This window comes from Perognathus longimembris, chromosome 11, assembly GCF_023159225.1.
Source record: "Perognathus longimembris pacificus isolate PPM17 chromosome 11, ASM2315922v1, whole genome shotgun sequence".
Classification (NCBI taxonomy): Eukaryota; Metazoa; Chordata; class Mammalia; order Rodentia; family Heteromyidae; genus Perognathus; species Perognathus longimembris.
The window spans coordinates 3,599,765-3,613,239 of NC_063171.1; the positions used below are offsets into that span (position 1 = coordinate 3,599,765).

Sequence of the window (13,475 nt, forward strand, 5' to 3'; positions counted from 1 at the left end):
TCTAAAATTATGACATTCTAAAATGAGAAGGGGCACTGACAATAGGCAGACGTTCACTGTATTTGCAGTAAATGTCAATCAGATGTCATGTGGAAAGAAGAGGTTCTAAGAGACATATGAGAATGTTTCAGGAATACTTGTGTGAAAGATAGATTTCACAACTGATTTCATGGCTTTCTGTGCAGTCTTCCCAAGGTAGCTGTATGGTTTCTGAGTTTCTGGCTGGAGCTCAGGAGGATATGGAAGACAAAGTCAACAGAAGAGCAAGATTCCTGATGGAGCTAGTGGATTGGGACAATGTGAGATATGTATGGGATACAACGGGAAACACAAGAAATGATTTGAACCCCCACCCTGGATATGCAGTCCCATAATTCAAAATGGGTTTATAATGTAAAAGCAGTTCTTCAACTTCTCTTCTGCCAAGTTTTCCAGCACTTAAAATCTCTAACAGATTGAAAAATTTGACACGGCCATTTTCCAAAATGATATATCTTAAATGATAAAGAAAGAAAACAAGACTATGGGCTGGGGCATGTGGCTCAAGTGGTAGAGCACTTACCTGGCAAGTATAAGGTTCTTTCTGTACTAGGGTGCAGAAAGGCAGGCTTTGCTTCCCCACCACACCCCTAAAGCATCTTTATTTTCCATCCTAAGTAAACAGATTTTCCTTGAGATTTCAATTTATCTGTATGTGTGTATAAGTATTTATGTATATATGAATTTGAGAAAGACTTTGTGGCTCCAGATGCTCCCAAGGGAAATTTGAAACTGCTTTATCTATTCTTGATGTAGAATATATACACTTACTTGTATTTTCAGTAAGGCTTAATTTGTATGAAAAGTTTATAAGGGATCTTCTTAATATAGTAAGACTTGGTTATCATGACACTATTGAAATAGAGATCTGGAAGCAACAACACAAGAATGGGGAAAGGTATCAGAAATCCACATTTAAGCGATCTCTGCACCTGACCTGAAGTGCAGATCCATGGTTCCAAGAACCAATGAAACAAAAGGAATGTGATTGTCATCTATTTCTGAGAAATGGATCACATAAATCCTCACACAAGTAAGAATTTTCAACCCTGCAATGTGCACCTTTGTGCATCTAGTTCCCAGGAGTTATGCAGAAGAATAAACTTTCATTTTTCTTGAATGCATTTGTTTAGTTGAAAATATTATTAGCTATGAATATTTCACAAAACATGGGGCATCATACTACACTGTCCCATAAATTGAATAGTAATTTAGAGCATTGATTTTTAGTGTTGTCTTTTCCAACACACACGTTTAGAATCACAGGTTCCTTCTGAACATTGCTTCGGCTACATGTCATGCTTTTTGTAGTAATTCTTCAGTGTGAAATAATGTTGACCACACAAAGACATTCCCCCAAACACTCTAAAGACCTTTTGCTGGCCATGCAGCTTCCCCATTTTTCCTGTGACCTCCATCCTTTCCCCTTTCTCTATCTATCTGAGTGCATGTTTTTGAGCTGGTTGACTTTCCTTCCACAGTGAGCTCCAGCAGGAGGCAGGCAGAGAACCCTGGAATCATTCCTCCACCAATGGCTTCATCCCCACTAGTCTTTTCAAACACAGCCAGATGCACCTGTTCCTCTTTAGCATGGTGGTTTTGGTCTACATACTTGCCATGGCCGGCAACACCGCCATTATCCTCCTGATTTGGACTGATGCCCGGCTTCACACACCTATGTACTTCCTTCTCAGCCAGCTGTTCTTTCTGAACATCTTCTTTACTTCAGTCGCTGTTCCCAAGATGATAGTGGGGTTCCTCTTTGGCTGGACGAGCATCTCCTTTGGGGGATGTGGGGTACAGATGTTTTTCTTCACATTCCTAGGAGCTGCTGAATGCCTCCTACTGGCCCTAATGGCCTATGATCGCTACATCACCATCTGCAACCTGCTTTGATACCCAGTGCTCATGAGTCACAGGGTCTGCCTACTTATGGTCATAGGCTCCTGGCTTGGAGGGTCCTTTAATGCCTCCATTCAGACATCATTGACCCTTCAGTTCCCCTACTGTGGTTCACGAAAGATCTCCCATTTCTTCTGCGAAGTGCCCTCCCTTCTAGTGCTAGCCTGTGCAGACACGAATACCTATGAGCAGGTGCTCTTTGTGACAGGCATGGTAGTCCTCCTGGTGCCCATTACCTTCATCACAACTTCCTATGCCCTCATCCTGGTGGCTGTGATCCGGATGCATTCTGTGGAGGGGCGTCGGAAGGCCCTGGCCACATGTTCCTCCCACCTGACCATGGCCAACCTCTTCTATGGAACCCTAGTCTATACTTATATGCTACCTGCATCATATCACTCTCCTGGCCAGGATGATGTAGTGTCTGTCTTCTATACAGTGCTCATACCTATGCTTAACCCTGTCATCTACAGCCTCAGAAACAAGGAAGTAACAGGGGCCATGAAGAAGGCAATAGGAAAGTGTGGCATTAGTAGGAAGGCCTAAGATTTGAGAAAGAGGATGACTAGACAGACACCTGAGCATTTAGGTCAGCCATGTGAACTGAGAAAGAGGGTGGAGAGATATTTAGAAGGCCAACTATTCTATGATTCCATGACCCCATTCTGGAATCCCCTTGTGAGACAAGAAGTCCAAATCTACATGCAAAAATTCTCTCTTTACCCTTCAATGACTGGTCTTTGTCTTCAGAGTTGTCTAAATAGATTCCACAACTCCTCATCATGCCATCGAACTCCAGGCTGCTTTATTAGCCTTTCTTCATAGAATGAAGCAATACCCATCATCTTTGGATCACTGAATGCCAGAAAGCTTTACTCCCCCCAATAAACTCCAAAAGGATTCTTTTTCTTTTCTCTACTCCAGCCACACTACTCTGTTCTTCTGTTAACTACGCACAGTTCTACACCAGAATCCTTCCTTGGAGTCCCTCCTGCTTGGGAGCTTTCCTCTATGGATGGAGACTTTCCTCCCAATTTTGCATGGCTTCCTCCTTTACTTCATTCAGGAATAGCTCATCTGACATATGAGATACATCTACTCCATTTACCCTTTCTAAATCAGAATTCTTGTCTCTAATCCCACCTTTATGTTTATGATACCTTTTTCCTTTTATTTTCTAGTTTGGAGACTGGATGTCATTAAGTTTGCCTCAAATGGCTTCCTCCTGTTTTACCTCCCACTGAAGCTCTGCTTTAATAATGTTGCATCCTCAGCTTCTAGAAGAGTGCTTGGAACATGCAGCCAATCAATAAATACTAGCAGATAACAGATAAATTCAAAGAACATTATCTTACCTAATTCCCACGGTGTGGTCCTATCTTTAGCTTCTCTTTCTTATTGTTATTATAAAGGTGATATACAGAGTGGCTACAATTACATAAGTCAGGAAAAGAGAACTTTTTTTTATAATGTCACTCCTTCCCTTGCTCTCTTTTTCCCTCCTATGCCCAGTACACAAGTTGAATGCTTCTTTAAACATAGTGTCTAGCAAGTACCACTGCTGCATTTGTTTACCCTTTGCCTCTCCATTTCTGTGTCCTATACCCTTATACCCTTATACAGATAAATGAACACATAAGACAAAAAGGAAAAAGCAGCATTTTTTTGTTTCCATTTTCTGGAGTTCATTTCCATAAATATTATTTTATTATTTTAAATGCATATGGGCATTGCCCCTTTGTGTTCTTCTCCCAAGAATCCTTTTGTGTTGGTTGTAGCAGCAGAGGTGGTACCAGTTTGAATACAGAGCTGCTTGCTTCCTTGGCTTTTTTCTTAGCTGGTCATCTACCACTTGCACCATGCCTGCAGTCCAGTTTTCTGCTGGTTATTTGAGGAATGAAGTCTTACAGAATTTTCTGCTGTGCTGGATTCAAACTCCAGTCATTTGAGTAGGATTACAGGTATAAGCCACCAGCATCCAGGTCCTGCTTCCTTTTTTTTTTTTTTGCCAGTCCTGGGGCTTGAACTCAGGGCCTGAGCACTGTCCCTAGCTTCTTTTTGTTCAAGGCTAGCACTCTACCAACTTGAGCCACAGCTCCACTTCTGGCCTTTTCTATATATGTGGTGCTGAGGAATAGAACCTAGGACTTCACGTATACAAGGCACTCTTGCCAGTAGGCCACATTCCCAGCCCCTGCTTCCTTTCTTGAAAACCTTTCTTTGCTTGGTGAAAAAAACCGTGTTCATTCTTTTCCTCCTATTTCTGACCTGTACCTCCCCTGAAGTGATGGAGGTTTGCAAAAATCTTTCTGTCCTCAACTCACACACCATCTAGTTATTCCCACTCAAGGCTAGGTACCTTCAGTTACCACCTGACACCAAAGTCATGCACACAATCACAGGCCAGCCAGATAGCTCCTCCAGTCTCCTCATCACAACTTTTCAACACTGCAACCAGATGTTCCAAAGAAACATCAAATTCATCACATCAGGAAGCAAAATCATAAACTCACCTTCAAGCTTGAGCTTCTTCCAGAGTTGAATTCCAGTGAATGTTCTACAGGGTTACTGGATCTCTAGCACTACCCTCACCTAACTCCTTACCATGTCCTAATCATTTGACTCCTTTTCATTTTATAAAGCCCACTCCTTGGGTCACAGTTAATGCAATGGCCCAAAGGTACAATATGTGGTGGTACAGGAATGTCCTACTAGAGTAAGTCTTTACCCCATAATGCAAAGTGTTCCAAATGGGTCTCTCCTTGCCCCCTTTCTCATCCCACCAGTTTTACGTGCACCACAACTACTTTCCAAAGTTTAGCCCAAAGGTAGCTCTTTATTTTTTAATATTTTTTATTGTTATTGTAAAGGTCATATACAGAGGGGTTAAAATTACATAAACCAGGTTATGAGTACATTTCTTTTGAACAGTGTCACTTCTTCCCTCCCTCTCTCCCAGTGTTCCCCTCCTGCCCCTGCCCACAAGTTGTATAGTTCATTTTCAACATAGTATCTACTGAGTACCACTGTTGCATTTGTCCACCCTTTGTCCCTCCATTTTTGTGTCCCTTTACTTTTCTCCAACAGATAAATGAACATACAAAACAAAAACAAAAGAAGGAGATGAAAAAGAAAAAGGAAGAAGAGGAGGAGGAAGAAGAACAGGAGGAGGAGAAAGTGGAGGAGGAGGAAGAAGAAGGAAGGGCGGGGGAGGAATAAATCCTTGTTTCCATTTTCTGGAATTCATTTTAATAAATATCATTTTATATTATCAGAGGCATAGAGGCATTGTGCCTTTGGGTTCCTCCCCTAGGAGTTTCCTCCTTTAGTCTCATTGTGTCAATGTGGGGGCTTCCATTTTTAAGCAGGGATGACAGCTAATCACCCCTCAGTGAGACTTCTCTGCTGGGCTCTCTCCTTCACTCATGAACTAGGATGCGTCACTTCTACACATTCTACATAGAATGCTAGGTAAGGATGATGTGCATGTGCAAGTGGTCAGATGTACAGAAGATTGATGTGTACAGGAACAATACAATAATGGATGGGTAGATAGGAAGGGGTGGTCTAGTATCAGATACGCTAGACTGAGTTAATTGTGAGTTATGGTGCATAGTTGTTTGTTGCCTAAGTTCTGTATCTTTTCTGAATATTTGAAACTTTCTCCAATGGAATGTTGAGCGGAAAGAGTTGGAAAATTATTGCTCAAATCTCAAATTGTTTTAGAAATGGTTTTGTCTTCGAATTCCTAGTACCTGTACTTTTCCTCTTCAGAGAGTAAGCCTTGACATATAATACCTGTTGTACATTATGGTAAAAGGGATCAAGTTGTCCCTACTATTCTGTCTTTCTTTCTTCTATATACTGTATAGTTTCAACTAAGAAAATACTATTTCTCCTTTTGCTAGCCAAGGTAAAAACTCTGGCAGTGGACCATCCACATAAACACAGACATCCAGGTGGGTTGTGAACCTCTCCACCACACTCCAACCTTGCCTCTACTTATTTAATGTCGAATGCACAGTTATGTTGACTGGACCTTAAGCAACTATCTTCCAACATGAGTTAGACACCAGAAAATCAGAATGCAACTCATAAAAATAGTGAAGCCTGAGACACTGAAACCATGGGATAAATCAATTACTTAGGTTATTTGCAATGAATCACATCTGAGATAATAGTCTTTTAGACCACAGAAATAACAGGTAGAAAGCAGGCCTCCTATTATGGCATAGAAAAAATCACTTTGTTGCCCCACACAGATGAAATACTAGGAAAATCTTGCTGGGAAGTAAATCAAGCACACCAGGAAAGTATACTTCAAGTGTGACATGGGGCTAAATGAAGAATAGTAGCTGTGACAATCCAGTTCCTACATGGGAAAAACAATACGCCAGCCCCAACAAGACATGACACTCAAGAAAGTACACATCATAGGTAATCACTAGTTTCTCACACTTCATAATTTTAGCTTCTCGGGAGGCTAAAATCAGAGGATCAGTGATTGAAGCCAAGGGAATACATCTCTAAAAAAGTCGATGAGAACTCTGTCCTTTCAGCTGCCTCCCCCTCTGAGACAAGACATGTTTCAGCTTCTGGTATTCATTTTGTTTACTTGTTCCTTGGGTCACACCACGGAGCCCACCTCTGCGCACCCACCGTGTGCTCCATCAATTTCCCTCCTTAGCAGCGAGTAACACTACTGTCCGGATGGGCCCACACTTCGTGGACCACGGAAGGATTGACTCCTCCATCAACAGGCACCTAGGCTGTTTCTACCTACTGGCTGTAGTGAAGATTGTTGCTGATGCCATGTGAACATACTGTCTATTAATGAATGGATCTTCATCCATTATTGGACAAATCATTCACAAATCTTTTCTCAAATAATAGTCGATAAACTGTCCTTTTGCATTCTTGTTTGATGTACAAAGGGATTATAGTTACTGATGGCGCCAAAACAATAGGGAAGCACCCCAACTCACTCCAAACAGTGAGGTGAGAACCCCAACACCCACCACTCCTCCAAGAGACGGGCCAGATCAAGAATTGGAATAAGCAGGGACTGGGGATATGGCCTAGTGGCAAGAGTGCCTGCCTCATATACATGAGGCCCTGGGTTCGATTCCCCAGCACCACATATACAGAAAATGGCCAGAAGTGGCGCTGTGGCTCAAGTGGCAGAGTGCTAGCCTTGAGCAAAAAGAAGACAGGGACAGTGCTCAGGCCCTGAGTCCAAGCCCCAGGACTGGCAAAAAAAAAAAAAAAAAAGAATTGGAATAAGCAGAGATCCACAAGAACTGAAAAGGAACAAGGAAAAAAGTCCATAAACTTTACAAAGTCGGAAAATTTGTGGGGTCCCCTCCCCCATCCCTGCCAGAGCAGGGCCAAGCTGCACAAGCAGCCCCAGCACACTGCAGGACTCCTGGGACCACAGAAACCAGAGCAGAAAACTCCCACCAACCATGAGGATACGTGATACCGGACAGCAGGAGCCGGACAGGAGCCAGACAGCCATGCAGGAGCTGGGCAGGAGGCAGACAACAACGCAGGAGCTGGACAGTGCAGACTGAGAGCCAAGGCCAGGCTCCACTACACCCTTACCCAGAGAGCTCCCCCAGCATCGCAGGACACAACTAGACCAGGACCAGTGAGTACTTCACTGGGGATAGCAGAAGTACTGAAACACCAGCTTAGAGTTCAAACCCTAGGACCAACAAAAAGATAAAAGAAGAAAAGAAAACATATAACACATTTCTACTTTATAAAATTGGCAGTGGAGACAACTAGCATTTTGAATAGAACCTGAAATCAAGGAAATTGAAAGATTTAAACTGGATTACGAGACAATATTTGTGCTCTACCATTTGAGCCACAGATCCACTTCTGCTTTTATGGTGGTTAAATGGAAATAAGAGTCTCACAGACTTTCCTGCCCCAGGTGGCTCTGACCCGGATCCTCAGATCTCAGCCTCCTGAGTAGCTGGGATTACAGGCATGAGCCACTGGAACCCACTGGCAGTTCTTTATTATTATGTCTTTTTCTTTTACGATTCGTTTGGAACTGAATTATCAACTCTACAACAACACTGTTTCTAGAAATGTATAACTTAAAACTGTAATAGGGAGGTCAGATATGGCCAGTGCCATCATTAACTGTGGAGGGGCATCAGATTGACTCCAGGTCAGATTAGAGCAGAAGCCAACTGTATCTTCACTAAGATCTCCCCCACCCAATCCAGGGAAGTTCCCCTTCACTGTGATAAGATTGTGTAAACTGCTTGACCACCTGAAGCATGGAAGTTTCAAGGAACGTTCAAGGTTAAACCTGTGCCCTCCTATGAGTAGACGTATCCACCTGCATCATGTGAGCCCCAAATCCATGCACCAATTCTAACTAGAATGATAGGTTGGTTCAAACAGATACTAAGACAGACTGTAACTCCATTGGCCACCTGCGTGTGACCTTGCATGCTCTGTAAGTGTTGTAACCTCATTGGCCACCTGCGTGTGGCAGGCTTGACCATGTGGTGTTTGCCTTTATAACCCAACCCTGAGTGTGGCCCAGCACACGCGGTCCTAGCTCCCGAGTCTGGGCTGCAGCCTGCAGGCTGAGCCAGCCTGTTTTTTACGGTTGCAGTTCCAGCTCCCGAGTCTGGGCCATGACCCTGGCCAGTCAGTATACTTTTTACTTCCCCAATAAATCCATCTTTTTACTTGAGACTGTCTCTGAGTGGTGGACTCTTGGAGGGATGGCAGATTCCCCCACCCTCAGACCCCGTTACACTGTGGTCCCCATTACAAAAACGAACTTCAGTTCTGTGGACTGAAGTTAACCAACCAACTCATTTCCAGTGTACATATCCCAAAGAACTGAAAACAGATGTTCAAAAACATTAGTCACAGCAATATCATTTTCAATGGTTCCAAATGGAGACAATCCAAAGCATCTGTCAACTGATGAATGGGTTATAAAATATGCTTTTTATAGAACAGAATATTACTTGGGTATAAAAAGAATAAAGTGTTGATATGCTAAAGTGACTTTCATGAGTGAATCTTTAAAACATTAGGTGAAGTAAAAGAAGTCAGCCGGAAAAGTCCACATTCATTATTGCAGGATTCCATTTGTATTGAATGCCCAGAATAGGCAAATCCATAGTGTTAGAAAGTGATTAACGATTGGTGGAGGACAGAGAAAGCAGAAGTGGGATATTGGTGTTTTAGGATTTCATTTGGACTACAGAAAGGCACTTACAAGTGAGAGAGAGAAAGCTATGGGATAGACACAGGAGGACTAATGAAGGAAGAGCACAGAGAAGTTGGCACTCACACGGAAAGTCTTTCTGGTTACATTTCTCCCCTTGGCAGCACTGCTGGGTGTACCCAAAAGTCCGCTGATTCCCCAGTGTTGCAGTGAAGGCCAGTGGAACACAGTCAGATGAAGAACAGCCTTTCTGCTTCAATTGTTGGAAATGATTCCCTGCAGAAAACCAAACCCAAAGGAAAATTTTCCTTCTAAGTCAGTGTTCAGAGATTCTATGTCATCAGTGCCCTTGTCTTTAGTTTTCCCTCTTGTCCAGTAGAGTCCTTCTGTGTTGACCTGTTTCATAGAACAAACCAATGGAAGAGGAACTTCTGTTACAAATGGAGTATGCACAGTGGAATAGTGGGTTTCATGTTATGTGTAGTTTAATTTAAAAAACACTTTATAGCACTTTATGCTTTATTTATTCCTCATAAGGTTAACACCAGACCTCTGACCCCAAAACCTAACAATCTCGCAGTGTTCAAACGATGACTCCAACATCACTGTCATCGTTAGACTGAACCAGAGGACAATCTCAACCAGACTCTCCCACCATCACCTTCTTGTTTCAAAAATCTTACACAGATGTTTACGACCCACGAAGGGCAGTACAGGGTGGCATTTACGGCCCTTCTCAGCGGGCTTCCCTCTCTTAACCAACTTCCGCCTTTACTCCTGCCGTTACCAGAATGGCGGAAGTAGCCGGTCACTGGCACTCTGTGGCACTGAGATCTGATTGGCCAAGGCTCCAGGCAGGCCGGAAGAGCTTGAGGTGGAGACCTCTGGAGGGCCCGCCCCAAGCCCTTACCCTGGTGCAGTGCCAGCCCGGCCTTCCTTCCCAAGTACAGCATCTGGGATCCCAGCAACGGGTTCTCACCCACGTCCTGGCCCTCCTGGCTGCTGCACCTCTACCGTTCATCCCAAGAAGCGGACTCCCCTGCCTGGCTGCTCACCCCCACACCCTCATCAGGTTTCTTGTCCTGGACTGGATGGGCAGACCCCCCCTAAGCCCCACAAGCCTACACTGAGCATCGGTGCCTCGAGGCCCCAGCGTCTGCGTGATCCCCGCCGCTGGAGACTGCTAGCCCAGCTAGACCGTTAGCTCGCGGGACGGCCCTCTGGGGAGCCTAGACGTGTTTATTCTGGTCGATCCGGCCTACTATCCTCTCTTCGACCGAGAAAAGGGACATCACAGCTTCAGCCATGCCTTCCGCAGCTCCCCGCAGCCTCCTCTTGGCTTGCAGCCTTGCACTCGTGCCCTTCTTCACAGGTGAGTGAACAGGGTAGAGTCACCTCGGATCCAGCCATGTCCCCACTTGCCTTCCTACCCACTTTATCTTGCATGCCCGTGTCTCAAGCCACCTCTGAATTTCTGAATGTTCTTCTGCTTGCTCCACTCCCTCATTCTGGCCTAGAATCCCACATTTCTGTCATGATCCTCATGTTTTGACAGGTAGTCCCAGCTCATTTTCTCTATATTCTCCATGCATTTCTTCTTCAATACTGCCTTCAGTGTCACCGTCCCTTTCTGGGCACTGGTCTCTTCATGACACTTGTAGTGAACAAGTAGACATGTTTTGTGCCCTCAAAATACTTTGGTCTATTCACCAGTCCTGGAGACTGAGTCCTAAGTGTCGAGTCCACTTTAGCCACATACTGAGTGCAGGTAAGCAGTTGAGCCCAATGTCTGTGTCCTTTTTAGACAACTTAAACCTTGATTTCTTCCTGGGGAAATTGTGAGGCATTAGTGAGCTAATAAAGATCTGACATAAACCTGGCTTTGTCAAGTCTAACATCTCATTAAAGAGTAGCTTTCTGAACTGGAGGTGTGGCTCAAGTGGTAGAGCACCAGTTTTGAGAGAGAAAGCTAAGGGACAGCAACCCAGGCCCTGAGTTCAAACCCCAGTACTAGAACAATAACAAAAATGACATTCTGGAATTTTGACGATTTGCTTGCCATGGTAGCACATGCAAGTAATCCACAGGAGGATCAAAAGTTTGATACCAGCCTGGGCTACGCCTAAGAAAAAAAAAAGAGAAAAAAGAAAAAGGAAAAGGTGAGCAAGAAAACATGGCCCCAAGACTTCAAGTCCCAGTACCAGGACAAAGCAGCAACAACAACAGAGTAGTTTTCTGTTGTTGTTTTTCTCTAGAGATTACTTGTGTTGAAGGAATGAAAGAATAAATAAAATGTTCACCATTATAATAAATCATTAACTTGTGTTCAAATAGTTCTACTTCCCTGATTTCCTTAAGGGCTATTGGGGTTCTATGTGGATAGCATCTACCCACCCTGGTTGTGTCTGGATTCAACTGACTGGGGTCTTTCAGTTAATACTTCATAATCATTGTTGTCAGGCCCTCAACTCAGCCCCATTTCCCAAAGGTGGTCCTCTAATTCAGTGGCTAAGGGCTTTGACTGCTCATGCCCATCACTTATGTTGTGCCTCTTAATGAATGAACCTCAGTCATGGAATTTTCATAGTTTCAATTAAGTGTTCCATGCCAAGATATGGCAGTGTTGAGGGTTTTTATCCTACTCTCCAGCATATGGTCTTTTCCCTAGTTTTCTATGAAGGCCATCATGATCATGTGTGTTCATCAGTCCTGGTGTCCAAGCTCCCCATTCCCTGCACTATTGAGATCCCTAAATGGATTTGAACAAGAAATTGCAGGATCTAAGTGTCAGTGTCTCACACCTATAACTCTTAACTACTCAAGAGGCTGAGATCTGAGGATTGGAGTTCAAAGCCAGCCAAGGCAGAAAAATCTGTGAGACACTTATCTCCAAAAAGTCAGAAGTAGAATTGTGTCTCAACGTGGTACAGCGCTAACCTTGAACATAAAAGCTCAGACAGTGCCCAGATCCTGACTTCAAGCTCCGGCATAGGTACACAAAATGGAGAGAGAGAGGGAGGGAGGGAGGGAAGGAGATAAAGAGGGAAATAGAGGAAGAGAAGAGGACAAAAGGAAAAGAGGAAGGAAGGAAGGAGAAAAGAAAGAGAACTCACAGAGTTCTTGGTAGTTGGGCAAGGTGAGAAGAGGGAATGTTGTGCAGCTCCAAGTCAGTGTGTCCCATGAGTGTGTCCCAGGGCATTTCAGGCACTCATTTTGTGATGGTAATAGAGGCAAGGAGAGTCAGAAATGCTGCTGGTGTAGGAGGAAGATAGTCAATCACAGCTGCCTTTTTTTTCTTTTTTTCCTTTTTTTTTAATTGTCAAACTGATATACAGAGCGGTTACAGTTTCATACTTTAGGCATTGGATACATTTCTTGTACTGTTTGTTACCTCCTCCCTCATTCCTCCCTCCTCCTCCCCCTTTCCCTTTCCCCCCATGAGTTGTTCAGTAGATTTACACTAAACAGTTTTGCAAGTATTGCTTTTGTAATCGTTTGTCTTTTTTACCCTGTGTCTCTCGATTTTGGTGTTCCCTTACAGTTTCCTAGTTCTAATACCTGTATACATGGTTTCCAATGTACTCAGATAAGATACAGCCTTTTTGTAGCCTAAGAAGCATTCTGCTGTGAAGTACTATAGCTTTTACTCACTCCTTTTCTTTGCCCTTATCTTTTCACAGGTTTTCTCAGTAGTTCCTCTCACTCTGTTCTGCCCAGACCTCTTTCATTGGAGCCACCCAGCCCCATTTTAGCTCATGACAGGGGAAAATGGCTGGAAACATGGAGCCAGCTGCCTTAAGTTCACTAAGACATTGTTATGGGGACTCAAAGACAAAGAATGCAGGCAAAATCAGGATCCTTCATGTTGGTGAAGGCTCCAACTTGTACAAGGCTTTTATTCATTGTAAGACTAAATTATTCTGTACAAGTCTATGGAAGTAGAGCTCTCTAGAAGGTAACAGAGTCACCTTCTCAGTGAGGACTTCTCTGACCCTGGGAACTGTACCTCTTCCTTGCCCTTTCTATACTACAGCTTCCCTCTGTAGTATTTATTATCATTTCACCTACCATGTCTTTTTCTTTGTTATTTTAGCTGTTTCGTTCATCAGAAAGTAAGCTTTATAAGGGCAGGGATTTCTCTGCTAATTCCAGTGCTGACTTGAAGGAGTTAGAAATTGGTACATGAGGCTGGTTGCAGTTTCTTATGCCTGCAATTCCAGCTGCTTAGGAGTCTGAAGTTGGATTGCCCCAAGGGGGTGGAAATGCAAGCCAAACTATATCTAAATAAAAAAGTGCATGGCAAGCACCTGCCTAGCAATATAAAACC

At 43.7% G+C, this 13,475-nt stretch overlaps 1 protein-coding gene across 1 annotated transcript; it reads left to right on the forward strand.

Moving 5' to 3' along the window:
• The first annotated feature begins 203 nt into the window (after positions 1-203).
• LOC125359781 (olfactory receptor 56-like) lies at positions 204-2,487 on the forward strand. Its single transcript, XM_048357665.1, is given in 3 exon segments — positions 204-299; positions 846-937; positions 1,521-2,487. Coding segments are annotated over 3 exon segments (1,155 nt in total).
• Positions 2,488-13,475: the final 10,988 nt, after the last annotated feature.